Raw genomic sequence first — 27,913 nt, forward strand, 5'->3', positions numbered from 1 at the left:
CCTGCGCCTGGCCGGGCACCGCGTGACCGTGAGCCGGGTGACCACCCCACCCGGGCTCTGTGTCTGGGATTCCTCCCAGTCCTGGACCCCTCCGCCCCAGGGAAGCCAGGCGTTTCTAAGCCCCATCCCCAGAGCCCTTTAATTCAAAGCCGTCCGTAAAAAACTATTCTAAGATGAAGCAGTTGTTTAGGCAGGAAGCAACCTAGATGCCCATCGACTGATGAGTGAATAGAACACATGTGGTACATAAACACGCTGGAATATATACTCAGCCATAAAAGAGGAAGGGGTTGAGTCAGTCCTAGTGAGGTGGAGGAACCTAGAGCTTGTTATATACATAGTGAAGTAAGTCAAGAAGAGAAAAACAAATATAGTATATTAACGCGTATATGTGGGATCTACAGGGCTTCTCTGGTGGCTCAGACGGTAAAGCGATCCAGAAAGCTGATACTGATGAACCCACTTGTGGGGAAGGAATGGGGACGCAGATGTAGAGACTGGACTTGTGGACACAGTAGGGGAGGCAGGGAGTGGGGCAAATGCAGAGAGTAGCGTTGGCATAAATACAAAATGTCCATGCGATGGAGAGCCGGTGAGAAGTTGCTGTGTGGCGCAGGGAGCCCAGCCTGGAGCTCGGTGATGGCTTGGATGGATGGAAGGGGGGAGGGGAGGAGGCTAGGGAGGGAGGGGTGTACTCTATGATTATGGCTGATTCGCGTTTCACATGGCAGAAACCAGTACAGCACTGCAAAATTTTAAAAAATTTAGATATAAAAAAAGAAAAAGTGTTTATGTTTTTAACAAAAAAGCAAATAACTTTAAAAGTTTCTTTACCAAATGAGCTATCAGGGAAGCCCAACTTTAAATAAACAAATATGTAAAGCAGGAAAAAGACAGAAAGAGGTCACATGACAACCTAGAGGGGTGGAAGGTGGGAGGGAGAGTCAAGAGGGAAGGGACATGCGTATGCTTACAGCTGATTCGTGTTGATATATGGCGGAAACCAACACAGTGCTGTAAAGCGACTATCCTCCAATTAAAAATAAATAATTTTTTTTTAAGGTCACATGAGCCATGATCTTGGATCCTGGGTGGGCATCAGAGCCCCATGAGAGCTTCTTCAACATTTGGGGTCTTAATAAAGGAACTGCCCCCTCCCCCCGGAAAAAGGGGCCAGGACATTACAGATCTCGAAGCCCAGAGGTGGGCGTGGTGCAGACGAGGACCTCTGTTCTAACCAGAGGCAGAAGGGGATCCTGTTCTTGCCTTCAAACAGGTAAAGGACTTCTAGCCCCAGTTTATGAAAGGCGGCTGAGGTCCAGAGTGGTCACATGCCCTGCCGGGGGTCAGACAGCAAGCAGCAGGCAGGAGACCTCAGGCCGCACCGAAAGGCGGAGGCGACCAGCCCTGGTGTGGGTGTGACCCTGGTGCCTGCCTGTAAAGGGCCCGCTCTTCCACGCAGCCCTGGCCTACCTTGCAGAACAGACACCCCGTCCTCGATGGAGAGGGGGCGGTCCCCCCTGTACCAGGTCAGCTCCGCGGCTGGCACCGCATTGGTGTCGCAGTACAGGTAGGCAGGGTTGTTCTCCACGATCTCCCGGTATTCCGTCACCCCACCCCGGGCCTCTTCACCCCAGAACGGGGTCTCAAAGTCTGCAGTGGCATCAGCCACCTTCTGGAAAATGGGGGGTACTGGGGAGCGGAGGACAAAGCCGTCAAGACACACCATTGAGAAATGGGCATGAACCTCTGTTCAGAGATTCCCGTCCCAGCCTCCCCTAGGCAGGGAAATTTCATCGATTGAGCCAATCCCTTTCATCAAAGCAGTTTTTTTTAAATGATCTTTTTTCCTTTATTATCAGCTAATTTTTTTTAAAGATCTTTTTTTTCTGATGCAGACCATTTTTAAAAAGTCTTTATTGACTCTGGAAAATTCTGAAAGAGATGGGAATACCAGACCACCTGATCTGCCTGTTGAGGAATTTGTATGCAGGTCAGGAAGCAACAGTTAGAACTGGACATGGAACAACAGACTGGTTCCAAATAGGAAAAGGAGTTTGTCAAGGCTGTACATTGTCACCCTGTTTATTTAACTTATATGCAGAGTACATCATGAGAAACGCTGGACTGGAAGAAACACAAGCTGGAATCAAGATTGCCGGGAGAAATATCAATCACCTCAGATATGCAGATGACACCACCCTTATGGCAGAAAGTGAAGAGGAACTAAAAAGCCTCTTGATGAAAGTGAAAGTGGAGAGTGAAAAAGTTGGCTTAAAGCTCAACAATCAGAAAACGAAGATCATGGCATCAGGTCCCATCACTTCATGGGAAATAGATGGGGAACCAGTGGAAACAGTGTCAGACTTTATTTTTCTGGGCTCCAAAATCACTACACATGGTGACTGCAGCCATGAAATTAAAAGACGCTTACTCCTTGGAAGGAAAGTTATGACCAACCTAGATAGCATATTCAAAAGCAGAGACATTACTTTGCCAACAAAGGTACATCTAGTCAAGGCTATGGTTTTTCCTGTGGTCATGTATGGATGTGAGAGTTGGACTGTGAAGAAGGCTGAGCGCCAAAGAATTGATGCTTTTGAACTGTGGTGTTGGAGAAGACTCTTGAGAGTCCCTTGGACTGCAAGGAGATCCAACCAGTCCATTCTGAAGGAGATCAGCCCTGGGATTTCTTTGGAAGGAATGATGCTAAAGCTGAAACTCCAGTACTTTGGCCACCTCATGTGAAGTGTTGACTCACTGGAAAAGACTCTGATGCTGGGAGGGACTGGGGGCAGGAGGAGAAGGGGACGACAGAGGATGAGATGGCTGGATGGCATCACTGACTCAATGGACGTGAGTCTGAGTGAACTCCGGGAGTTGGTGATGGACAGAGAGGCCTGGCGTGCTGCGATTCATGGGGTCGAAAAGAGTCGGACATGACTGAGTGACTGATCTGATCTGATTGACTCTGTTACAATATTGCTTCTGTTTCATGCTTTGTTTTTTTGGCCAAGAGGCCTCTGGGATCTGCCTTCTTGGACCAGGAACCCACACCCACTGCATTGGAAGGGGAAGTCTTAACCACTGGACCATCAGGAAAGTTCCCTGATCACCCATATATTACAAAGGTAAAACTAAGGCCTGGGGGGGCAGTGATGTCCCGGTCCGCCAGGGCTCTTGAAAGAGCCCAGGCCAGGGTTCGGGGGGCCAGATGTGCAGACAGCGATGAGAATAGAGCCCTCCTGCCAGGCCGCCCCAGAAGCACTGACACCCCCCAAGTCCCACTGACCCCCGCCCCGTGGCCCCACACACCCTGGATGAGCACGTTGAAGTCCTGGTCATCCTCGCCGGCCACGTTGGTGGCCACGCACAGGTATCGCCCAGAATCGGAGACCTGCGTGGGCTGGATCTGGAGCAACCGTCCTTCACCGAGGATGTGGACACGCTGGTTGGGGGTCACGGGCTGGAGGAGGAAAGAGAGGGGACAGGGATCAGGAATGAGGGCTAGAAAGCACCCAGATGAGTTACTTCCATTTTCACATGGGTTTTAAAACACCACATAAAGTGATCAGAGCACCCTGACAATTCTGTAACACCAGACCCACAGAACGTAAAAATTAGAAGAGAATTCAGTGAGTGAATATAGGGTTTCATGCATGTGAGACTTGTTTTCTATAAAGAGTTGAGCTTCTTATTAAAATATAAAGGATGGGGCAGGGCCCAGGACAGCTCTGGGGCCTGCTGCTATGACTGCCTTTTCTGGAAGGTTCTGCAGATGAGGGGGGCCCAGACTGAGAATCTGAGGCCGCCAGGGGCTCCTGAGCTCACCTGTCCGTCCTTGTACCAGCTGATGGTGGGCGGGGGCACAGCCCAGGACTCACACTCCAGGGTCAAGGTGCTGTTGACTTTGGTCTTCACTTCCTTCATGCTGACCTCCCCGAAGAGGTCATCTTTGGAGATGGAAGGGGGGACTGAAAACCATAAAGGAGTCTGAGGAGCAGGCCGGGAGAAGAGGTGCTGAGACCCTGCACCCCCCAGCCCCTAAGCCCATCCCAGAAATGGAGGGGGCTGTCTCTCCAGAGCAGAGGAACAGGGAGCCTGGTAACCCACCCACTCCTGGGGAGAGATGGTTATGGTACAGGGCAGGTCTGAGGCAGGGGGATTCCTGGGGTGACCTCTGGGGACCCTTCCGGGAGTACCAGGTCTCCAGCTGTGGGCTACCGGTATTATTGCACCGCAGTGTGAGTGGCAAAAGGAAGCCAGGACTGCTGTGGGTCTAGGCATCCACGTGACCCAGTCCTAACTCACTGGTTCCCTCCTCCTAAGTTCTAGGCCCTAAATGGACCGAGCTGGCCTGGCTGGCCAGGGACTATCAGAGGGGACATGTCACATGAAGGTGCCTGGGGTGTCAAGTGCAGCCCCGGCACTCCCAGGCAGCCTCCTGCCCACGCAGCCGGTGCCCTGGCCGGTCCCTGACTCACTGAGGACTTCCACGTGGTAGTTCTTCATGGCCTCGCCCAGCTCGTTGGTGACCACGCAGGTGTACTGGCCCGCATCTTCCTTCTGGGCATTCAGAATCTGCAGCCCGTGGGTGCCTGCTTGGGGTAGGACAGCGGCCAGGGTCACCCCTGGCTGCCTGCCTCTGACCCAACCTGGTGACATGTTACCTCCCCCCCTTCCCCCCATCCCCTCGAGGGCATCACCTGGGAGCAGCTGGATGTTGTTCAAGGCCTCAAAAGGGACCCCGTCCTTCATCCAGGTGATGGTGGGGGCGGGAAAGGCCCGCGTCTCGCAGATCAGAGAGATGGGGTTGTTGATGGTCACAGTCACCTCCTCGTCCACGCTGTCCTCCGTCACTCCCAGGATGGTGGGAACCACTGCAGTGGGGCAGGGGGTGCGCTCCTGAACAGGGATCCCCCACCCTGGGCCCGAGGACCCGGAAAAGTCTGAGACCCTGGTGCTGGGCTTCAGTGCTGTTGTTGTTTGTGTTACACAGATGGGAAATGAGGCTCAGAGGAACCACGCCCTGTGTGGCCAGACTTCAGTTCAGGCCTGGGTGGCCCAGAGCCCAGGCGCTCCCTTACTAAGCCATATCATAGGGGAAGCTGGTCAAGTCTGCCTCTATTTCCCCAATAAGCTCTTAACATCCATGCGTGTGCAGGCTCAGGTGTGTCCGACTCTTTATGACCCCGTGGACTGTAGCGCGCCAGGCTCCTCTGTCCATGGGATTTCCAGGCAAGAACACTGGAGTGGGTTGCCATTTCCTCCTCTAGGGGATCTTCCTGACCCAGGGATCAAACCCCCGTCTCCTGTGTCTCCTGCACTGGAAGGCGGATTCTTTACTACTGCGCCACCTGGGAAGCCCCTGTTAACATCCAGACATCTACTAATTTTTCCACAGTCTTCCCAGTTCTGTGTGTGGTTCCAATTTGTACCCTGCTCTGAGCAGAGGTTGGGGTGGAGTTTTGTTCTCTGCTGAGTAAAATAGCTCTGCTTTCATGGGTCCCCAAATATTCTCTTTCAGCTCTTGCTGGGGACCCTCCTTTTTACCAACAGCAGTTTATTTCATTTTTCATTAATTAATTTTGGCTGCTCTGGGTCTTTGTTGCTACGTGCAGGCTTTCTCTAGCTGTGACGAGGGGCGGCTAGTCTCTGGTTACGCTATACAAGCTTCTCTTTGCGGTGGCTTCTCCTGTAGCAGACTTCAGACTCTAGGGTGTGCAGGACAAGTAATTGCAGCTTGCAGGCTCTAGACCTCGGGCTCAGTAGTTGTGGCACACAGGGTTAGTTGCCCCCAGGCCACGTGGAATCTTCCAAGAGCAGGGATCGAACCTGAGTCCCTTGCATTGGCTGGTAGATTCTTAACCACTGGACCTCTAGGGAAGTTTTGTGCGTGCTCTGCATGCTAAGTTACTTCAGTCATGTCTGACTCTTTGCGACCCCATGGATTGCAGCCTGCCAGGCTCCTCGGTCCATGGGATTCTCCAGGCAAGAATACTGGAGTGGGTTGCCATGTCCTCCTCCAGGGGATCTTCCTGACCCAGGGATCGAACCTGGGTCTCCTGTGTCTCCTGCATTGCAGATGGATTCTTTACCACTGAGCCATCTGGGAAGTCCTACCAATAGCATTTTGAGAAACAGATCTGTCTAATCTTCTAGAACCCTGCTTCTCCTAATGAGACAGTTCATGCTGATGGCTCTTGGGAGAATGACTGCCTGGGTGTAAGCCCCCACCCTGAGGCCTGGAGTCTTGTCACCTCTCTAAGCCTCACAGCTTCACTGGTGACCGGGGGACAAGCACATCTCCCACCTCCTAGGATAGTCAGGGGACGCCTGTGGTCCAGTGGTTAGGACTCTGCCTCCCAGTGCACAGGGCTTGGCTTCGACCCCCAGTCAAGTAACTAAGATCCCACGTGCTGCTCGGTGCCCCCGCCCCTATTCAACTAATCAGGCCTCTCCACATGCCTGGCTCGTGGTAGGTGTTTAGCCAATATACCCACTGTTGTTACTTTTGTTGTTGCTGACATGGAAGAAACAAAAGTAAAGTGCTTTGTGGGAAGCTGCCTGTAAGGAGTTGGTCACCTTGGTTTTCCCTTCTGCTTGAACCTAGGGTCACCAGGAGATGTTTGGCACTTACCCAGGACGCTAAGCTGGAAATGCTTGGTCTTCTCCCCTACGGCGTTGGCTGCAACGCAGGCGTAGTGGCCCGCACTAGACAGGTTGGCGTGGAGGACCCACAGGAGGGCTCCATCTGGAGAAACGTGGTGGGCGTCTCCACTAGCTAGGGGTTGGCCGTCTTTGAACCATGTGACCTTGGGCTGTGGGTGGCCTGTATGCAGAGGGGAGAGGCAGGTGAAACGATTCAGTAGGTTTTCACCAGGTCAAACCAGAGGCCAGAGGCAGCTCCGAGATGGGGTGGGAGACATCGTTCTCCATTTCAGTCCAGAGGCCCGTATGGCAGGGCAAGACACAGAAGCAGCCGTCAAACCTGGCCCGGACCCTTTCCTATGTGATTCGGTTACCGTTTCCTTTCGCAGGTTGTGGGCAGGGATGGCTTGGTACAGACAGGCAGGACATAAAGGCAAATTATTCTTTCCATCCATCCATTCATCATCCATCCATCCATCTACCCACCCCACCCCATCCATCCATCCTTTTATCCATTCATACATACACACATTCACCCATCTGTCCATTCATCCATCTATCCATCCATCCATCCATCTCTCCCAGGCCACAAGCATTAATGGGAGCCTACTTTGCCAGGCACTGGGGGAACCATGGTGACAAGATAGTCCTTGGTTCTCATGGAGCTCAGAGCCTGGCTGGGGTAGACAGATGTCACAAGGCCACTCTGGCCCAGTGGAGTCAATGCTGCGACAGGGGAACACTAGGACCTTGTAGGAGAACAGCAGAGAAATGACTCCAGAAAGAATGAAGACACCCAGTGACTGGTGATGGAAGCAAGGTCTGATGCTGTAAAGAACAGCACTGCATAGGAACCTGGAATGTCAGGTCCATGAATCGAGGTAAATTGGAAGTGGTCAAACAGGAGATGGCAAGAGTGAACATCGACATTTTAGAGATCAGTGAACTAAAATGGACTGGAATGGGTGAATTTAACTCAGATGACCATTATATATACCACTGTGGGCAAGAATCCCTTAGAAAAAAATGGACTAGTCCTCACAGTCAACAAAAGAGTCTGAAATGCAGTACTTGGATGCAATCTCAAAAATGACAGAATGATCTCTGTTTGTTTCCAAGGCAAACCATTCAGTAGCACAGGAATCCAAGTCTATGACTCTACCAGTAATGCTGGAGAAGCTGAAGTTGAACCGTTCTATGAAGATCTACAAGACCTTCCAGAACTAACACCCAAAAAAGATGTCCTTTTCATCATAGGGGACTGGAATGCAAAAGTAGGAAGTCAAGAGGTATGTGGAGTAACAGGCAAATTTGGTCTTGGAGTACAAAATGAAGCAGGGCAAAGGCTAACAGAGTTTTGCGAAGCGAACACACTGGTCATAGCAAACACCGTCTTCTAACAACACAAGAGAAGACTCTACACATGGACATCACCAGATGATCAATACTGAAATCAGATTGATTATATTCTTTGCAGCCAAAGATGGAGAAGCTCTAAACAGTCAGCAAAAACAAGACTGGGAACTGACTGTGGCTCAGATCATGAGCTCCTTATTGCCAAATTCAGACTTAAATTGGAAAGTAGGGAAAATCACTAGACCATTGAGGTATGACCTAAAACAAATCCCTTATGATTATATAGTGGAAGTGACAAACACATTCAAGGGATTAGATCTGATAGACAGAGTGCCTGAAGAACTATGGACTGAGGTTAGTGACATTGTACAGGACACAGTGATCAAGGCCATCCCCAAGAAAAAGAAATGCAAAAAGGCAAAATGTTTCTTTGAGAAGGCCTTATAAATAGCTGAAAAAAGAAGAGAAGTGAAAGGCAAAGGAAAAAAGTAAGATATACCCATTTGAATGCAGAGTTCCAAAGAATAGCAAGGAGAGATAAGAAAGCCTTCCTCAGTGATTAGTGCAAAGAAATAGAGGAAAACAATAGAATGGGAAAGATTAGAGATCTCTTCAAGAAAATTAGAGATACCAAGGGAACATGTCATTAAATGATGGGCACAATAAAGGACAGAAATGGTATGGACCTAACAGAAGCAGAAGATATTAAGAAGAGGTGGCAAGAATATACAGGAGAACTGTACAAAAAAGATCTTCACGACCCAGATAATCATGATGGTGTCATCACTCACCTAGAGCCAGACATCCTGGAATGCAAAGTCAAGTGGGCCTTAGGAAGCATCACCATGAACAAAGCTAGTGGAGGTGATGGAATTCCAGTTGAGCTATTTCAAATCCTAAAAGATGATGCTGTGAAAGTGCTGCACTCAATATGCCAGCAAATTTGGAAAACTCAGCAGTGTCCACAGGACTGGAAAAGGTCAGCTTTCATTCCAATCCCAAAGAAAGACAATGCCCAAAAATGCTCAAACTACCACACAATTGCACTCATCTCATACGCTAGCAAACTAATGCTCAAAATTCTCCAAGCCAGGCTTCAACAGTACGTGAACCACGAACCTCCAGATGTTCAAGCTGGATTTAGAAAAGGCAGAAGAACCAGAGATCAAATTGCCAACATCCACTAGATCATTAAAAAAGCAAGAGAGTTCCAGAAAAACATCTACTTCTGCTTTATTGACTATGCCAAAGCCTTTGACTGTGTGGATCACAATAAACTGCAGAAAATTCTTTAAAAGAAGGGAATACCAGCCCACCTGACCTGTCTCCTGAGAAATCTGTATGCAGGTCAAGAAGCAAGGTTAGAACTGGACATGGAATAACAGACTGGTTCCAAATCGGGAAAGGAGTACATCAAGGCTGTATATTGTCACCCTGCTTATTTAACTTATATGCAGAGTACATCATGCAAAATGCCGGGCTGGATGAAGCACAAGCTGGAAACAAGACTGCTGGGAGAAATGTCAATAACCTCAGATATGCAGATGACACCACCCTTATGGCAGAAAGTGAAGAGGAACTAAAAAGCCTCTTGATGAAAGTGAAAGAGGAGAATGGAAAAGTTGGCTTAAAGCTGAATATTCAGAAAACTAAGATCACAGCATCCAGTCCCATCACTTCATGGGAAATAGATGGGGAAACAATAGAAACAGTGAGAGACTACTTTTTTGGGCTCCAAAATCACTGCAGATGGTGACTCCAGCCACGAAATTAAAAAACGCTTGCTCCTTGGAAGAAAAGCTATGACCAACCTAGACAGCATATTAAAAAGCAGAGACATTACTTTGCCAACAAAGGTCCTTCTGGTCAAAGTTATGGTCTTTCCAATGGTCATGTATGGATGTGAGAGTTGGACCATAAAGAAAGCTGAGCGCCGAAGAATTGATGCTTTTGAAACACGGTGTTGGAGAAGACTCTTGAGAGACCCTTGGACTTCAAGGAGATCCATCCTAAAGGAAATCAGTCCTGAATATTCATTGGAAAGACTGACGCTGAAGCTGAAACTCCAATATTTGGCCACCTTATGCAAAGAACTGAGTCACTGCAAAAGATCCTAATGCTGGGAAAGACTGAAGGTGGGAGGAGAAGGGGACAACAGAGGATGAGATAGTTGCATGGCATCACCGACTCAATGGACATGAGTTTGAGCAAGTTCCTGGAGTTGGTGATGGACAGGGAGGCCTGGCGTGTTGCAGTCCATAGGGTCGCAAAGAGTCCGACACGACTGAGCAACTGAACTGAGCTCTGCAGTCAGATGAGTAAGGAAGAGTGTTTGTGGCAGAGGCATAGAGAGTAAAAAGTCCAAGATGGCAAGGGACACCCTGCAGGGAACAGCAGGGCAGTGGGCAGGCACCCCAGATCTCTGAAGACCCCTCCTCCCACAGCTGCCTCTTCACCCTCCTCCAGTCCGCTGTGTGGCCCTTACCTGAGACGTTGCACATCAGGTGGGCCATCTCCCCCTCGGGGACCTTGACTGTGTCCTCCACGTCCTCCTTCTCAATACTGGGAGGAACTGCGAGAAGCAGGGAAGACAGATGCTCACTGACCAGGCTGAGCAACCACGGAGCAGGAAGCCAAGCGCCCACTGGTTCTGTCTTCCATTCTCCATTCCCTCACACCTGCTGCCATGGGGCAGGGGATCTAATAAAAATTTGCAGCTGGCTGAGGCAAATACCAGTGCCACTGGGAGAAGGCCCCAATCAGAGGAAGGCAGTTGGGTGGTATTGAAAATCTTTGCCCCCTTTCATCTTGGGTTGATTCTGGCTGTTTCTGGCAAGTTCTATGGCAGCCTCAGAGAAGAGGCTGCTGATGAGGCAAAGAAGACAAGGCTTGGTCTCTCCCTCCTGTCTGTGCTGGGTCCACTCCCAGAGGCTCCAAGGCTGGAAGGAAGGATGGGTGGGCGCCCGTGAGAACCACGCGGTGACATACCCAGGACCTCCACGCTGAAGTCCCTCCGTGCCTCCCCAGCCTCGTTGCTGGCCAGGCAGGAGTAGAGGCCTCTGTCCTGCTCCTGCGCCCGGGTCAGCTTCAGCATCCAGCCACCTGGGAAGCGGGAGAGTGGGCTCCAAGCACAGCTGCGAGCAGCCTTCTGTCCCCAGCTGAGCCCAGGCTGCCCACTGGAAGGAGGAACACGCTGGGCATTATATTTAGATGTTTATGCGTCTGCCTCCCACAGTGTTCCATTCCTCAGAGAGGGAAACTGAGACCTGGAGGGTCAACAGATGGATGGAGCCCTCTGGACATTAGTCCTTGCTGTTGTTTAGTCGCTAAGTCCTGTTGTTTAGTCTGCTAAGTCCTCCTCCGGAGGATTTTTCCAACCCAGGGATCAAGCCCTCATCTCCTGAATTAGCAGGTGAATTCTTTATTACTGAGCCACCAGGGAAGCCTGGATATTAGACCTACGCCAGGGTAAACTTCTCTTAAGCTTCCCGGGTGACTCAGATGGTAAAGAATCTGCCTGCAATGTGGGAGACCTGGGTTCAATCCCTGGGTTGGGAAGATCCCCTGGAGGAGGGCATGGCAACCCACTCCAGTATTCTTGCCTGGAGAATCCCCATGGACAGAGTAGCCTGGCGGGCTACGGTACATGGGGTTGCAAAGAGTTGGACATGACTGAGTGACTAAACACACATAAGCACGGGGTAAACTTGACCCTGTCCTAGTAAGAAGACTCTGTCACCTGGCTACCCTCTCTTCTGTGGATTGACTAGAGCTGAAAGCACAGCAGTGGTTTATGTAATCCTGGCTCAGATCAGAACACCATTCTACTCTGATGGACCTGGTGAAAGTCCACCTTCTCCCAAGGACCTCTCAGAGGTGAACCAATTCCTCTCAGGGGAACACAAGGATTTCCTAAGACCAGCCCAGGGAAAGCAGATATACAGGACTTGCCATCACGGCTACTCCTGTACCCAGGGCAGACATCACTAATCGATTACCACTCTCCTTTCTGCCAGACCCAGATGCAGTCTCTGAATTCATCTCATCCGATGAATACTGCAGCCCCTACCAAGTGACAGGAAGTGATACACGAGGGGAAATTTACCATCCCAGCTTGGGCTGCATGGAATAATTGATGGGTCATTGAGGCCGAGCCTCAGTGGGCCTGGAAGTCCCTGCAAGATTCTGATGGGATACTGCCTCCTGAGCCTCAGTTTCTCCATTTGTATTCCAGCAAGAACCATCACAAACCAGCTTTGTGAGGAAGATGAATATGCAGAGGAGAAAGTGCTTGGACCAGCATTTCTAAAAGTTTGCTACAGCTCCATGGGAGGTTATATAAGCTCTGTGAGAATTTTTTTTTTGGCTGCAGGACTTATCAGAACCTTGACTATGCAAGTGATTCTTGTGGGTCTCCAGGAAAATCGAACAGGAAGCCTTTTCCAGACTTATTTAAATCCTTATTTTTTTTCCTGGAGCACCTCATCTGACCAGACTTTTGGGGTGCACTCTTGGGAGACTAATAGCTGAAACGATTATCCCAACCATGCCGGGCAAGGCAGGATCAGAGATCACAGGCACGTGATGGACAGAGGCAGAAGCTGAGTTTCAGACCTTACCTGCTAAGAGGTAGGTGTTCTCTCCAGGGCTGACAGGCTCCTCCCCTCGGAACCAGCGGATCCCTGGTGGTGGGATGCCTGTGGCTTCACAGAACAGTGACAAGGGGCTGTGCAAGGTGGCTGTAACATTGGTCAGTGGGCCCAAGTCGCCAATGAGCTCTGGGGGCACTAGATACAGAGAAGAAGCCACATTCAGGATGCAGATGGGTGCTGTATGCTCTTTCCTACCTCCCCACTGGCCTCCCCAAGGATCCCCGACCCCCAGTCTCAGAGCTGCTCCCACTGAAGGGGGTGAGTGGTGGCCACATGCTGGTCTCTGGCATCAGGCTGAGGCCTCAGTTTCCCCAACCCCTCAGAGGAACACCAGGAGAATCCGACAAGGACATGTGTGAAGCCCTTAGCTCAGACCCTGGTATGGAGCAAAACTGAGCAAAGGAGACAGAAATCAGAGCCACGGGGAACACAGACGGGACCCCAGACCCACACAGTAGAGTCCCATTCAGAAAGGAAGCCCCACTATCAGGCAGGGACAGGTCGGCGAGGCCTGGGGTCCCAGCAACGCTGGAGATGTGATAAGAAGGTCTTCCCTAAAGGACCCCTGCCCACCTCTCTCCTTGTCTCTTCCCACTCCTCACCTCCACCCTGAGGTATGCAGTAGGAGCTCAGTAAAAGACTAGAATCAGGAGGCCGTTCTAGCTACTCTGCTCCAGGCCTCCGCAGAGTCTGTTCCCTCTGTCCAACACTCTTCCTCTTACCCCAGCTCCTGATGAACTCCAACTTAGCCTTTACATTTCAGCTTTAAAAGTCACCTCCTACAGGAAGCCACCCTGACTTCCTAAGACAGATGACGGTCTAGCTGATCTCTTAGGGACGCCCAAATCCCAACATCACACACGAACCATGCAGAATAACGACTGCCCAGAACAGAGCAGGAAAACAGCAAAGGAGAGAGAGAGTGAGGGACTTCCTGTGGTCCAGTGGCTAAGACCACAGACTCCAAATGCAGGGGGGCCCAAGTTCGATCCCGGTCAGGGAACTAGCTCCCACATGCTGCAACTAAAGATCCCACGGGTGGCAACTAAGTTCTGGTGCAGCCAAATAAGTAAACAAATAACTTTTTTAAGTGGGGGGAGGGGAGGGAAATGAGGGCTATTTGGAGCCGGTCCTGATTTTGAGAGCAGTGTTCGCAGCTTCCGCTGACAGCAGCATTAGCCAGAGGCCTGGCTCCTGGCAGAACAAGGAGGTGGCCCCAGGAACACGGAGACGGAGGCTGCCTTGCTGCTTCCTGCCCTCCTCCCGAAGGCTGCAGGTCCTCACCGAGAACGGAGAGCGAAAACCTCCGCTCGGCCCTCCCGGCCTCGTTCTCGGCCACGCAGCTGTAGCGCCCGGCGTGGGCAGGCTGAGCCCGCTCCACGTGCAGACTCTGGCCGTGGTTCTGGAGCCGCAGGCCGGACTCGGGCCCCACGGGCCACCCGTCCCGCTCCCACGTCACCCTGGGCGCGGGTTTCCCTGTGGCGTTGCATTCCAGGCTGGCTTCCTCGTCCTGAACCACGGACACATCCGCGTAGGGCTCCAGGGGGCCGGCAATCCGCGGGGGAACTGGGGTGGGGAGAAAGCAGGTCGGGGGTGGGGGCGGGGAAGGGGGCCGCCGGGCACCACGCCTCAGGCCAGGCTCTGGGCTCGCCTCCATCTGGCATGTGTACCTCTGCCTCTCGCTGGCCGTGTGACCTTAGCCAGGTGACCTCACCTGTCCGGGCCTCCACTTTACATCTCTATAATGGGATCACCACGGTACCCCGGCCCCCTCTCCCATACCCTCGGAATCACGGGAGGGCCTGCTGTTTGGACAATGAGCTCACAGCACGGTCCTGAAGATTTGTAAGGACTTTTCTTCCTTAGAAATCAGGGGCTTCTCAACAGTTGTTAGGGCTGGGGGTGGGGGTGGGGGATAGCTCCACAGGTGGGGTTCTCCACAAGACGTTGCACGGTAGTGTTCTCGGTTTTATTTTCTGCTGCTGCTGCTGCTAAGTCGCTTCAGTCGTGTCCGACTCTTTGCGACCCCAGAGACGGCAGCCCACCAGGCTCCTCTGTCCATGGGATTTATTTTCTAGAATGATTTATATAAGGCTGAGATATTTAATTTTATCCCGCATAGGATAGGTAGATGGAGACTTGAGTTTCCATCACATATAGGAATTTTATATCAATTTTACATTTCTTTAGTTTCCAGCTGTTTCAAGCTGTCGTTTCCTTTTTCTCTCTGGGCCATTGGGGGTCTCTTGGCATCAAGCTGCTTGCTCTCTCACGGTCAGGAGCTGTAAGAAGCTGACTTGGAGGGGGCAGTTAAAATGGCACTAATCTAAAGTGGGACAGGAGAATCCACCTTCTGTCTTTGCTTGGGTTTTGGGGGGTGAGGTCTGCCCTGCCAGGGTGCCTGGTTGCCCACCCTTCAGGCTGACCCCTTCCAGCCCCTTCCGCCTGGTCCAGGTCATCCCAGTCCGACTCACCATACACCACCAGCTGCTGGTCCTGACTGCTATTTCCGGCCACGTTGCTGCACTCACAGGTGTACGTTCCCTCCTGGGCTGGCTGGGCCGGTCCCAGATACAGCAGCCGCCCCACAGCTGACACCTGCGCAAGGCTGGCCCCCTCCCCGGGCAGGGGCTGACCTGGATGCATGAGAAAGAAGCCCCTGGTCCCTAGTCCTTCCACCTTGAACATCTGTCCTCCCATCCATCCTGGCCAACTCCTGCTCATCCCATAGATGCCCACTAAATGTCACTTCCACCAGGAAGACTTCCCTGAGCAGCAAATCTGATCCCAGAATCCCCTCTGATAACCCACAACTCTGAGCTTGTCCCCAACCCAGCTCTACCTACAGGTGGCATGTCTGAATCCTTCCCTGGCCTGGGCTGTCCTGGAGGGAAGACTCTGCCTCACTTTCCCCCTGGGGTCCTTGGAGGCTCTCCGGGGCCTGGCATATATTAAGGCTTAGTGAAGGCTATTGAGTAAATGACCCATCTGTCTAGCTACAGTGGTGAGGGAGGGAGACCAAGCAACAGGCACGCCTGGAACCAAGGAGACCCCGATGCAGGGAAGGATTTTGTAAGCCTGGAGGCGCTAACTTTCATCACCCTGCACCTGTCACGGAGGAGCAGCCCTCTGGGCTCTCATCATCCAGCAGCACGTGTCCCAGCCGGGGGAGGGGCCCGGGTGGCCACACGACACGCTTCCTCACTCTTACATTCTATTCTCTGTCCACACTCTCTCCCCTGGTGATCTCAGCTTGTCTTGTCACTTCCGGATTTATTCTTAGCCCAGACCTCTCCTCTGAGCTCCAGACACCTCTGGCTGACTGCCCATTTAACATCTCATTGGATGTCTAACAGATCTGAAAATTAAAATGCCGCAAACTCCCAGTCTGACCCCGTAAACCTGCCCTCACAGCCTCTCTATCTTGGTGATGGTAGCAACTCTCTCAATTGCCAGGCCAAAACTTCAAGTCATCCTCGACTCCTCATTCTCCTTAGCCCCTCATCCCAGCCATCAGGAAATCCTGCCAGCATTGCCTCTGAAATGCATCTAGAAGACTATGGCCACCTCTCAGTACCTCCTGGCTACCCACCTAGTCCAGGTGCCAGTTTCTCTTGCCTGGAGTCCTTGCGGAAGCCCCCTCACTAGCATCCTGCTCCCACCCTTGTTCCCAACGGTCTGTTCTTATCATGCTGGCAGGAACCTGCTAAGCACAAACCAGATTGTGTCCCTCCTTTTTCCAGACTCCTAAAACAGCGCATCTCACTCAAGGTAAAAGCTGGGATCCTTACAACAGCCTTGGACCCAGCCATCACAGCTCATGTGACCGTCTCGAGCTGAATCTGCTGCAGCCCCGCTGACCCCTCTGTTGTTCTTCAACCACACCTGACTCACTCCTGCCCCAGGTGGCCTTTGCATCTGCTGTCACCTGCCTGGAATGCCTTCCCTACAGTCGTCTCATGTTCATCCCTCACCTTCTTCATGTCTGCGTGGTCAAATGTCCCTGACCACTCAACTTAAAATTGCAAATCCCACCGCTCCCCCAACAGTCTTCTCCTCTTTCTTGGCTTATATTTTTCTCCATAGCATTTATCACATCAGGTATTAAGTCATTTACAGGCACACCTCAGAAATAGCACATTTTCAGTTCCAGACTTCCACAATAAAGCAAGTATCAAAATGAAGTGAGTCACATGAATTTTTGGTTCCCTGGTGCATATATGTTGATACTATAATCTGTTAAGTGTGCAATATTGTGTGAAAAGAAAACAATGTACACAATTAAAAATATTTTAAAAAGCTAACCATCATCTGAACCTTCAGCAAGTCATAAACTTTCTTCAGTAGTAACATCAGAGATCACTGATCACAGATCACCATAACAGACTTAATAATAACAATGAAGTCATAAATACTGTGAGCATTATCAGAATGTGACAGAGACCCAAAGTGAGCAAATACTGTTGGAAAAATGACACCAACAGACTTTTTGGAGGCAGGGTTGCCATAAGCCTTCAATTTGTAAAATACATAACACCTGTGAAACTCTAAACACAGTGCATTAAAACGAGGTATGCCTGTACTCGTTTTTCACTTATTACCTGACTGCCTTGATCCACTGATGCATTTCTAGCACCTAGAATGATGCCTCGCACAGACAGGCTCTCAATAAATACTAGTTAAATGAATGAATTCCAAATATTCACTGAGCATCTCTTTTGTACCAGGCACTGCTAAGCCACTGCTGAATTCCCAGACAATGCCTCCCGGGGCTCAGGGATTCATGGAGGAGCAGACACTGAGGGACTAAGGTGTGTGACATGAGAAGTTAACACAGGGGCGGTGTCAAGGAGGTCCTCTCCCTAGACTGGGAGGGAGGTCAGGGAGGGCTTCCTGGAAGAAGAGACATCTGACGGGAGGCCCTGAGATCAGTCTAGCTCTCACTGGCTGAGAAGGGGCTGGAGGGGAGTAGGGGGCTTCTGTAACCAGCACCTGCACCCGTCTCCATCTCAGCCAGGGTTGGAAGCAAGGGCAGGGAGCAGCCTCCATGGGTGGGGCAGTGAGCCTGGGGCTCAGCCAGCCTACCGTCCTTCTTCCAGGAGATCTTGGGGAAGGGAACGCCCCGACAATCGCAGGAGAGCCTGGCGGGGTTCCCCTCGGTCACGGTTAGGGTGCGTGGCTCCCGCGAGGGGAACACTGGAGGGACTGAGTAAAAACAGAGCAGAGGTGAGGAGGGCAGGAAGCTGGGGACTGGGTGGGAAAGAGGCCCCGGGGAGAGGGCGGGGCGGGGGAAGGCTGTGTCCTGGACCCATTCAAGGCAGCACCGCCCTCCCCCTGGGCTTGAGAGCCAGCCCTGACAGACGCAGCGGGAAGGGACCCCAGCCCAGCCCAGCCCAGCCCGGGAGACCCTCACCCCAGACATTGAGGTTGTAGTGCTTCTCTGAGCGGCCCACTTGGTTCAGCGCCTCACAGGTATAGCGGCCCGTATCCCCGACCTCGGCTCTGTCCACCTGGCCGGGAGCAAAAACCACCCATCAGGGGTCCAGCGCAGAGATGGTGCCACATCTCTGTGACCCTGGGCCTGTCACTTTCCCTCGCCGAGCCCACGCTCCCACCTGGAACCTGGGGGTTGACAAACCAGTGGTAACACCCGCTGTACCTCCAGCACCGGGAAGTTTCTGGGAGCCAGGGGCTTGGTGGCCCTGCCAGCCTCACCCCACTTCACATCCATAGCCGTGTCCCAAGGGGCAGGCGGAGGGGGCCCTGTCTCAGGGGTCAGAGGAGCCGGGCTGTGGCTTTGAAGAATGAAAGAGGAAGGAGGGGCAGTATTCCAGGCAGAGGAAGCCAAACTGAAGGTGCTCGGAGTTAGGAATGATCACATCACAAAGTGCAGGGGGCTGGGGGAAGGAGGAGCCGGCTGGAGCAGAGCGTGCTCCCCAAAAGCTTGGAGCTGTGCCCCCTTCCCCTAGCTGATGTGGATGAGCTGTTCTCTGGGGCAAGTGGGTCCACACAGGCACTCTCTGGAACTCTCCCGGCCAGCCCAGGAGAAAGGTGTCACCGTGCTCACAGGTGAGAGACCTGAGGCCAGAGAGGTCCAGACAGGAGGTGCCTGCCGCAGTCAGGAGGGGCGGGATAAAGGTGAGATCCGGGCTCACTCTAGATGCCCCTTGACTTGCCGGGCCGGATGAAAGGCCTTAAATGCCCAAAGGCAAGAAGGCTTTCCAGCAAGGAGTGAAAAACGGGTGGAAAGCTTTGGGGGGAGGGAAGGGGCTGAGAAAGACTGATGCTGAAGCTGAAACTCCGATACGTTGGCCACCTGATGGGAAGAACTGACTCATTGGAAAAGACCCTGATTCTGGGAAAGATTGAAGGTGGGAGGAGAAGGGGACGACAGAGGATGAGATGGTTGGATGGCATCACCGACTCAATGGACATGAGTTTGAGTTGGTGATGGACAGGGAGGCCTGGTGTGCTGCAGTCCATGGGGTTGCAAAGAGTTGGATACGACTGAGTGACTGAATTGAACTGAGCTGAAGGGGCTGAGAGAAGCTCCCAGGGCTCAGTCCTGGGGCTTTGCTCTCCATCCCAGTTTGGCTGGAAGCAGCTCTGCTGGGTCTGGGGACTGGATGGGCTGCCAGTCGAGATGAGCTGAACTGATGTTGGAGGATGCGTCCCCGCCCGCCTGGGTCAGGGCTCAGCTCTGCTCATGGTGGGGCCCTCCTTGGTGGCCTGGGAGGCCGCACACCTCCAGCAAGGCCTTGTCTGCAGAGAGGTATATGCCGGGCCGGGGCTCCAGTGGGCGGCCGTCCTTGCGCCAACTCAGCACAGGAGGGGGCACAGCGTGGCTCCGGCACTCCAGGGCCACGGACTCGTTAGCCACGACAGACACGTTCCGCTCTTCTCCGAGGATGCTGGGGGGCGCTGCGGGAGGGGGCGGGGTGGGGGCTGTCTCAGGCGGGTGAGTCGAGTCACGTCCTGAGTCAGAACCTCCCCCTTCCAGCAGCCAGGAGCAAACACGGGGTCGGGGAGGTGCCGTGAGGATGGGGGCCACCCCCTGAACTGAAGCCCTCTGCTCCTCCCCTCAACGACCAGCAGAGGAGACCCCCAAACCTCAATAGGATGGTGGGTTATGACGTCAATATTCTGAATATGATTTTGTACTTTACTTTTATAATTTTTTTAAAAAGAAACTTTAATCTTTATTTATTTAAGGTCTTAGACCAGGCCATGCACAGCATATGGGATCTTAGTTCCCTGATCAGGGAGCAAACCCTTGCCCCCTGCATTGGGAGCACAGAGTCTTAACCACTGGACCACCAGGGAAGACCCCTGATTTTGTACTTTAGTTGTATCAGATGTTACCACTGAAGAAAGGGCCCACCAGCCCACCTGTCCATGACAGGGGAGTTCATAGTTTAAGACATGGCTCGGGGGGGTCCGATGGACCCCTACATGAAGGCAGACGCAGTCTCAGGACAGACCTGGCACATCCATCCCCTGGGGATGCCCCAGCCCCACCGTCTTGAGCCTCCAGCCCGCACCCGGCAGCCTCCGGGGCCCGAGACTCACTGTGGACACGCAGGACGACGTCCCGGCGGTCCTCGCCCACTGCACTCACGGCCACGCAGGAGTAGCTGCCGGAGTCGGAGACCCGGGCGCTGGCCAGCATGAGGACCCGGCCCCCAGGGAAGACCTGTACCCCAGAAGAAAGTCCACGGGCGATCCGTCCCCTTCACTAGCTGGCATTGCTGGCAGGTGTGCCTGGGCAGCTGCCCAGGCCCCCAGAGCCCCCCAGCAATGCACTGGAAATGTGAGGCATACCCGAACCTCAGAACCTCTGCTGGCTGGTGGGCAATTCTATCGGCCCTGAGAAAGGGTCCCCTGGGGAGTAGGGCTGGGGCTGGGAGCCCTTAAGATATGGCCGGTCCCCAGGTATAAGATACACAACAGATTTCAAAGGGTTTGTACCAAAAGGAGAAGGTAAGATGTCTGGTTAATGACGTTTTATAATGATCACTTGATACAGTGAAGCTTTTTGAATATACTGGGTGAACTAAAATGTATTTTTTATACAGCAGTTTTAAAAATATTCCCTTTTTATATAGCCAAAGGGTATCCTGTTTGTTTGTTTCTTTGTTTATTCATTCATTAATTTTGCCTGCGCTGGGCAGCTTGCAGGATCTTAGTTCCCTGACCCGGGATCAAACCCCTGGCCCTTGCAGTGGAAGCACGGAGTCCTGATAACTGGATAGTCAGGAGATCCCCTAAAATGTATTATTAAAATTGGCTTCACCTATGTCTTTTTACTCAGTCTAATGCAGTTACTAGAAAATTGTAAATTATATATTTGGTACCTAACATATATTACATTAACATTATGTTATGTTCAGTTCAGTTCAGTCACTCAGTCGTGTCCGACTCTTTGCGACCCCATGGGCTGCAGCACACCAGGCTTCCCTGCCCATCCTATGCATAATGCAATGTACGTTATGTTACACTACGTTATATTATGATTATGTCTTATATTGGTGGTGGGCCTTGTTCCTGGAGACCACCTGGCCCCGACTCCTTTTAGCTGCTCTCCCTCCTCCCTGCAGCCAACCGTCCTGGGCCATCACTGTTGCCCCGCCCCCCCCCCCGGCGGTCCCAGGCCCTGACCTGCGTTCCCAGCATCTACTGAGGCACCAGAGAGGTGAGCTGGGCCCCCCCCCACCCCCACTGACCTGGAGACCGGCGGTCCCTGCAGTGGACACGGGGTTTCCATCCTTCAGCCACATCAGCATGGGGCTGGGCGCCCCGGCGGCGTCACAGGTCAGCCGCACCGGGCTGTGGAGCAGCACGGGGCCCGGGAGGCTCGGCGGCAGCGTGATGCGCGGGGGCACTGCAGGGCGAGGGCGACACGGGGCACGGGCTGACCCCGCTGAGGGTGAAGCGGGCAGGGCCCCTGGCCGGGCACCCCCGCAGGAGTGCATGGCCACTGACGAAAGCTCAGGGACAGCCACTCCCAACACGGGCAGGGCACGCCCCGGGTCTCGAGGCTGCTTGTTTCATCCTTCCGGCCCCACAGATGGGAAACTGAGGCTTAGAGAGGGCCAGTGGCCTGCCCAAGGTTGACCCACCAGGAGCTGGCAGAAGCAGCCCTTGAACTTGGGCCTCCTGGTTACCGTGAGGTCATCATCATTGCTGATGGCGTAGGGGTCACAGGGGTTGAGAATGCCTGTTAGGGTGATCAGTGATCTTTGATGTTACTATGACTCACCCAAGGCTCAGATGATAGCAGTTTTTAGCAATAAAGTCCTTTTTAATTAAGATATGTCCATGTTTTAGACACAGTGCTATTGCACATGTAACAGACTACAGTACAGTGTATATAGGACTTTTCTATGCACTGGGAAGCCAAAAAAAACTCATGTGACTTGCTTTATTTTGGTATTTGCTTTATTGTGGTGGTCTGGAACCGAAACTGCAATATCTCTGAGTTGTGTCTATACCCAATAAATGTGGTTGGATAGAAAATGGACAGATGGAGGAATTGATGTTTGAACAGAAGAACGGTTGGGGGATGGACAGCTGGATGGTTAGATGGGTGGGTGGGTTAGATGGGCAGAGAATTGAATGGTTGGTTGAATCAATGGATGGACAGTTGGGTGTTTCCATGTGTAGATGGAAGAATGGATAGATGAATGGATGGATGGATAAATGATAGGTGGGAGGAAGGAAAGATAAATGAAAGGAAGCATGGATGCATGGATGATTGATGGGTGAATGGATGATGGATGGAAGATAGGAAGGATGGATGAATGGATGAAGGATGGGTGGTGGATGGAAGAAGGGAAGGATGGATGGATGAGAGATGGAGGAACAGACAGGGACAAACGGATGAGCAACAACTCTGGGGACAGATGCCTTTAGTCCTGAGCAGCTCACCATTGACCCGCAGGCTGTACTGCAGCTCTGTGCTGCCCACCACATTGGACGCCACGCAGCGGTAGCTCCCGGCATCAGAAAGCTGGGCTTGCTCAATGAGAAGGACTCTCCCATCAGTTGACACCATCGCTCTGTCCCAGGCAGAGATAGGCTGGCGGCCCTTAAACCAGGAGATATCTGGAGAAGAGAAGAGAGATGCAAGAGTCCCTGCCAGCCTTTCAGAGTGTGCCTGTGTCCTGTGCATCCGAGGGGGGGCTTCCAGGGTGCCCATATGGTGCGACTTTATTTCAGGCACTGGAGAAAGCCTGAAAGGAAGATGGATGGGAGCAGAATATGGCAGTTGTCTGAGATGGAATCGAAGGCAGAGAGGGACACAGGCTGGAGCAGCCAGGAGCGAGAACAGTCAAAGCCAGCCTGGCCCCTTCACATCTTACTCCTGCCAGGAGACCACCCATGAGGCAGATCTTTAAAAGAGAATACAGTACACCCCAAAACAGCAGGCTCGTCATTATGGACGGACTGTGAGTAGATACATGGACCCCAGGTTCATAGCAGCGCTATTCACAATAACTGAGATAAGGAAATGACCTAAATGTCCATCGACAGATGGGTGGATAAAGAAGATATGGTACATATATACAAGGGAATATTACACAGCCATGAGAAAAGAACAAACCAATGCCATTCGCAGCAGCATGGATGGAACTAGAGATTATCACATTAAGTGAAGTAAAGACAAATACCAGAAAGAGAGAGACAAATACCATATGATATCACTTATATGTGGAACCTAAAATATGATACAAATGAACCTATCCATGAAACAAAAACAGACTCACCGACATAGAGAACAGGCTTGTGGTTGCCAAGGGGGCACAGGGGAGGGAGAGGGATGGAGTGGGAGGCTGGGGTCAGCAGATGTAAGCTATCATGTATAGGATGGAGAAGCAAGGTCCTACCGTACAGCACAGAGAACTATATTTAATATCTTATGATAAGCCATAATGGAAAAGAATATTTATAAAGAATGTACATATATGTGTACAACTGAACCACTTTGCTGTACAGCAGAAATTAACACATTGTAAATTAATTGTACTGCAATTAAAAAATAAAGTTAATAAAGAGATTATAAATAAATAAGGACCGACTGTATCTTCAACTTGCTTCCATCCTGCCAGGGCCCATGCCAGAACAGGGTTCCCCCACGGCAGAGGGCCAATAGCTCCGGGGCTCACTACCCTAGGCAAAGCAGGGTTGCCATGGTTCTGATGGGGGACAGGAAATGGACCGTCTTCCTAGGCCCATCCTGTCTGCTGGGCATTTACACCCAGTCCCAGCTCCCAGACCTTTCCTAAACTGCTGGTCTAGAGAAGATTCTCACCCTCCAGCCTAGGGGCAGCCCCATGAATCCACGAACTCAGCAGAAATCCTGCAGGTTTGTTTCAGACACCAGGGCAAAGGCTCTGGGCCCTGGTGTATAATGGGCATGAGATAAAGAGCTGTTGAGAAGGACAAGGGGAGCGTGGGGGAGGGAAGGGGAAGGTCTGCTGATTTCATCCTCAGCCAGAGCGGTACCTGGAGCCCTGGCTGACCTCTTCAGATGGGAACTGGGGTTGGCTGGAGGTGGCTTTCAGACAAGGGGAGGGGTCTTACTTACCAGGAGGGGGCACGCCGGAAGCCAGGCACTCCAAGGTCACGGAGGCATTTTCTAGCACCGCCTTGTTGACCAGACCCGGCTCGATGTTGGGAGGCACTAGGGGAGACAAGGAGATCCTGGCTTTCCGGGTGAGGCTCCAGGCAGCTCATCTCAGCCACCCTAAGACCCCTCCCCAGCCTTCCCAAGGGGGCCTGGGCAATAAGGCACCCCAATGGCTCACGTTTGCTGATTAAGGAATCCCCTCCTGCCCAAGAACAAAGGCCCTGGGAGGCAAGCTTTATTTCAATCATACAAGGATGACCCTGGCACCCAACACCCCCCTCCCCCCAAGAGCAGCCAGCATCAGGCACAGTGGCGAGGTGGACCCCAGGGACCCCAGGCAGTCATGAGGTGTGACAAGGGCAAGGATGTGCCCATATACCCAAGGACCTAAATGAGCCCTCAAATGCATAAAACAAGCAAAGATACAAATGAACGAGAACAGGCTGTCCACTGAAAGTCTAACAGAAAGCAATCAAAAGGAAGGCTTCCCTTGTGGCTTAGTGGTAAGGAATCTGCCTGCCAATGCAGGAGACATGGGTTCGATCCCTGGTCTGGGAAGATCCCACTTGACATGTAGCAACTAAGCCTGTGTGCCACAACTACTGAACCTGTGCACTAGAGCCCGTGAGCAGCAACTGCTGAGCCTACGTGGCCACAACCACTGAAGCCCATGTGCCCTAGGACCCATGTGCCACAAGAAGAGAGGCCACCGCAATGGGAAGCTGACCACAACTAGGGAGTAGCCCCTGCTGGCCCGCAGCTAGAAAAAAAGCCCATGCAACAAGGAAGAATCAGACAGCAAAAAATAAATAGATAAATAAAATTATATATATATATACACACACATATATAAACAACCAAAAGGGACCACAGTAAATGACTTTCCACTTATTTTATCTTATTGGCTGCACTGCATAGCATGTGGGATCTTAGTTCCCCAACCAGGGATCAAACCCATGCCCCCTGCAGTGGAAGCGTAGAGTCTTAACCATTGGATCACCAGGGAAGTCCCATCAACATCTAAAGTTAAGTATGTGACATTGATTTTAGGAACCCCAGCCATCTCGGACCTCTGGCAGTGGCCCCGCGGGCCCTCAACCAGCCAGTCATAGTCTCCTTACCTAACACCCTGAGCATCACTTCCTTCCTGCTCTCCCCGGCCAGGTTAGTGGCGACACAAGCGTAGGTGCCTTCGTCCTTCAGGTCCACCTTCTCGATCTGGGGGGACAGGAGGAAGAGCAGGTGTGTAGCAGGGAGGTGGGCAGGGCCCGGGGTCAGGGCAGTCAGAGCGACACTGGGATATGGCGAGGGGACAGGCTACCGCTGACCCCAGGGCAGGAGAAAGTGAGGATGGGCACAAGCTTGGTTCTGGGGTGGAGTTCTGAGCCCTGCTTTCAGATTCCAGAGGATTCCTCTGATCTTGGGGGCTACTCCCCTCCCCCAACTTCCTCCCTCTGGCCACCCAAACTCTGGGGACATGGTCGAAGCTAAGGGCTCCCTTCCTTCTTCAGACCCAGCACCCCAGTGTCCACTGAGCATTTCCAGGATAAATAGACATTGTTTGTTCTGCCCTCAGGCTGCCAGGGCCCGTCTTGGGCCCTCCAGGACCCTAAAAAGCAGCCACTCCACCTGTGCAGTTGTCCCACCAGCCCTGGGGCCCTTGCACATACCTGCAGGCTCCCCCTGAGGCTGCCAGAGCCACCCCATCCTTCCACCAGCGGAGGCTTGGGGTAGGCACCCCAGTCCCTGCACATCGGAGGGTCACAGGCTGCAGGAAAGGGGCTGTGATGTTCTCACCCCCAACTATGACCACCGATGGGAGCTCTGGGCAGAGGAGAGGCAGGGAGGCCCAGTCAGGTTCAGGAGGGGTGCAGTGGGCACCCAGAAACCTCCTCAATGCCTGGGTAGTGAGGGAGTGGCCTTGTGGGGCTGACCTCTAGCTTCCTCCCACTCAACCCTCCAGACACCTGGCCTTGTGGGGAAGAGCACTAGGCTGGGAGCCAGCAGAGCAGGTCTTTCCCTTTGAAATTCTCCCATCCACCATCCATCATCTATCATCCATCATAGATCCATTCATCCATCCATCATCCATCCATTCATCTATCATCCATCCATCCACTCATCTATCATCCATTCTTCCATCATTCATCATCCATCCATCCATCAACCATCCATCCATCAACCATCCATCTATCCATCCACCAACCATCCATCCCTCATCCATCTATCTAACCATACATCATCCATCCATCCATCAACCATCCATCTATCCATCCATCATTCATCAACCATCCATCCATCATCCATCCATCCACAATCCACCATCCATCCATCCATCTACCATCTATCTATGCATCATCCATCCACTCATTCATCCTGCATCCACCCATCAACCATCATCCATCCATCCATCATCCATCTATCCATCCATCCATCATCCACCAACCATCCATCCATCCACTATCTATCTATCCATCATCCATCCATTTATTCATCCATTCATCCATCATTCATCATCCATCTATCATCCATCCAACAACCATCTATCCACCCATCATCTATCATCCATCATCCATCCATTATTCATCATCCATCCATCCATCTACCATCTATCTATCCATCATCTATCCATTCATTCATCCATCATCTATCCATCCATCATCCATCCATTCATCTGTCATCCATCCATCCGTCATCCATTCATCCATCCATAAACCATCATTCATCCAGCAATTCATCATCCATCTATCCATCCATCAACCACCCACCCATCATCCATCCATCCATCCATCATCCATCCATCCACAATCCACCATCCATCCATCCATCTACCATCTATCTATGCATCATCCATTCATTCATTCATCCTGCATCCACCCATCAACCATCATCCATCCATCCATCATCCATCTATCCATCCATCCATCATCCACCAACCATCCATCCATCCACTATCTATCTATCCATCATCCATCCATTTATTCATCCATTCATCCATCATTCATCATCCATCTATCATCCATCCATCAACCATCCATCCACCCATCATCTATCATCCATCATCCATCCATTATTCATCATCCATCCATCCATCCATCTATCCATTTACCATCTATCTATCCATCATCTATCCATTCATTCATCCATCATCTATCCATCCATCATCCATCCATCTGTCATCCATCCATCTATCCATAAACCATCATTTATCCAGCAATTCATCATCCATCTATCCATCCATCAATCACCCACCCATCATCCATCATCCATCCATATGTGCACTGTGCCCCTCACTGCACTAGGCACAGGGACACAGAAGAGAAAGCTCTGTGCTGCCTCCAGAGCTCCCAAGCTGGGCAGGAGAGATGAACAACCAAACAAGCAATGGGTGCTATGGTCATGAAGGGCTGAGCAGTGCAGATTATAACCATGTTGGAATCAAGGAGGGCTTCCTGGAGGAAAGGAAGATCTAAAAAGACAGATCTAAAAGATAGAGAGGAGCTAAGCAAGCAAAGAACCCCTCTCCAGTACTCTTGCCTGGAAAATCCCATGGATGGAGGAGCCTGGTAGGCTGCAGTCCATGGGGTCACTAAGAGTCAGACACGACTGAGTGACTTCACTTTCA

General features: G+C 51.9%; 1 protein-coding gene across 1 annotated transcript in view; it reads right to left on the reverse strand.

Moving 5' to 3' along the window:
* HMCN2 (hemicentin 2) overlaps window positions 1-27,913 on the reverse strand; it is a 178,485-nt gene that overhangs the window by 50,479 nt on the left and 100,093 nt on the right. Inside the window, exons 35-54 of the mRNA XM_070378841.1 lie at window positions 25,955-26,112; window positions 25,410-25,506; window positions 24,247-24,342; window positions 22,587-22,763; window positions 21,383-21,540; window positions 20,229-20,352; window positions 19,405-19,580; window positions 18,073-18,169; window positions 17,745-17,864; window positions 15,134-15,295; window positions 13,944-14,225; window positions 12,627-12,794; window positions 10,996-11,109; window positions 10,493-10,579; window positions 6,641-6,832; window positions 4,707-4,880; window positions 4,485-4,598; window positions 3,832-3,974; window positions 3,316-3,466; window positions 1,474-1,692 (exon numbers count right to left, since the gene is read on the reverse strand). Coding sequence (XP_070234942.1) covers window positions 1,474-1,692; window positions 3,316-3,466; window positions 3,832-3,974; window positions 4,485-4,598; window positions 4,707-4,880; window positions 6,641-6,832; window positions 10,493-10,579; window positions 10,996-11,109; window positions 12,627-12,794; window positions 13,944-14,225; window positions 15,134-15,295; window positions 17,745-17,864; window positions 18,073-18,169; window positions 19,405-19,580; window positions 20,229-20,352; window positions 21,383-21,540; window positions 22,587-22,763; window positions 24,247-24,342; window positions 25,410-25,506; window positions 25,955-26,112 — 3,009 coding nt within the window. The remainder of the gene's footprint in view (window positions 1-1,473; window positions 1,693-3,315; window positions 3,467-3,831; window positions 3,975-4,484; window positions 4,599-4,706; window positions 4,881-6,640; window positions 6,833-10,492; window positions 10,580-10,995; window positions 11,110-12,626; window positions 12,795-13,943; window positions 14,226-15,133; window positions 15,296-17,744; window positions 17,865-18,072; window positions 18,170-19,404; window positions 19,581-20,228; window positions 20,353-21,382; window positions 21,541-22,586; window positions 22,764-24,246; window positions 24,343-25,409; window positions 25,507-25,954; window positions 26,113-27,913) is intronic.

Source organism: Bos mutus, chromosome 11 (assembly GCF_027580195.1).
Source record: "Bos mutus isolate GX-2022 chromosome 11, NWIPB_WYAK_1.1, whole genome shotgun sequence".
NCBI lineage: Eukaryota > Metazoa > Chordata > Mammalia > Artiodactyla > Bovidae > Bos > Bos mutus.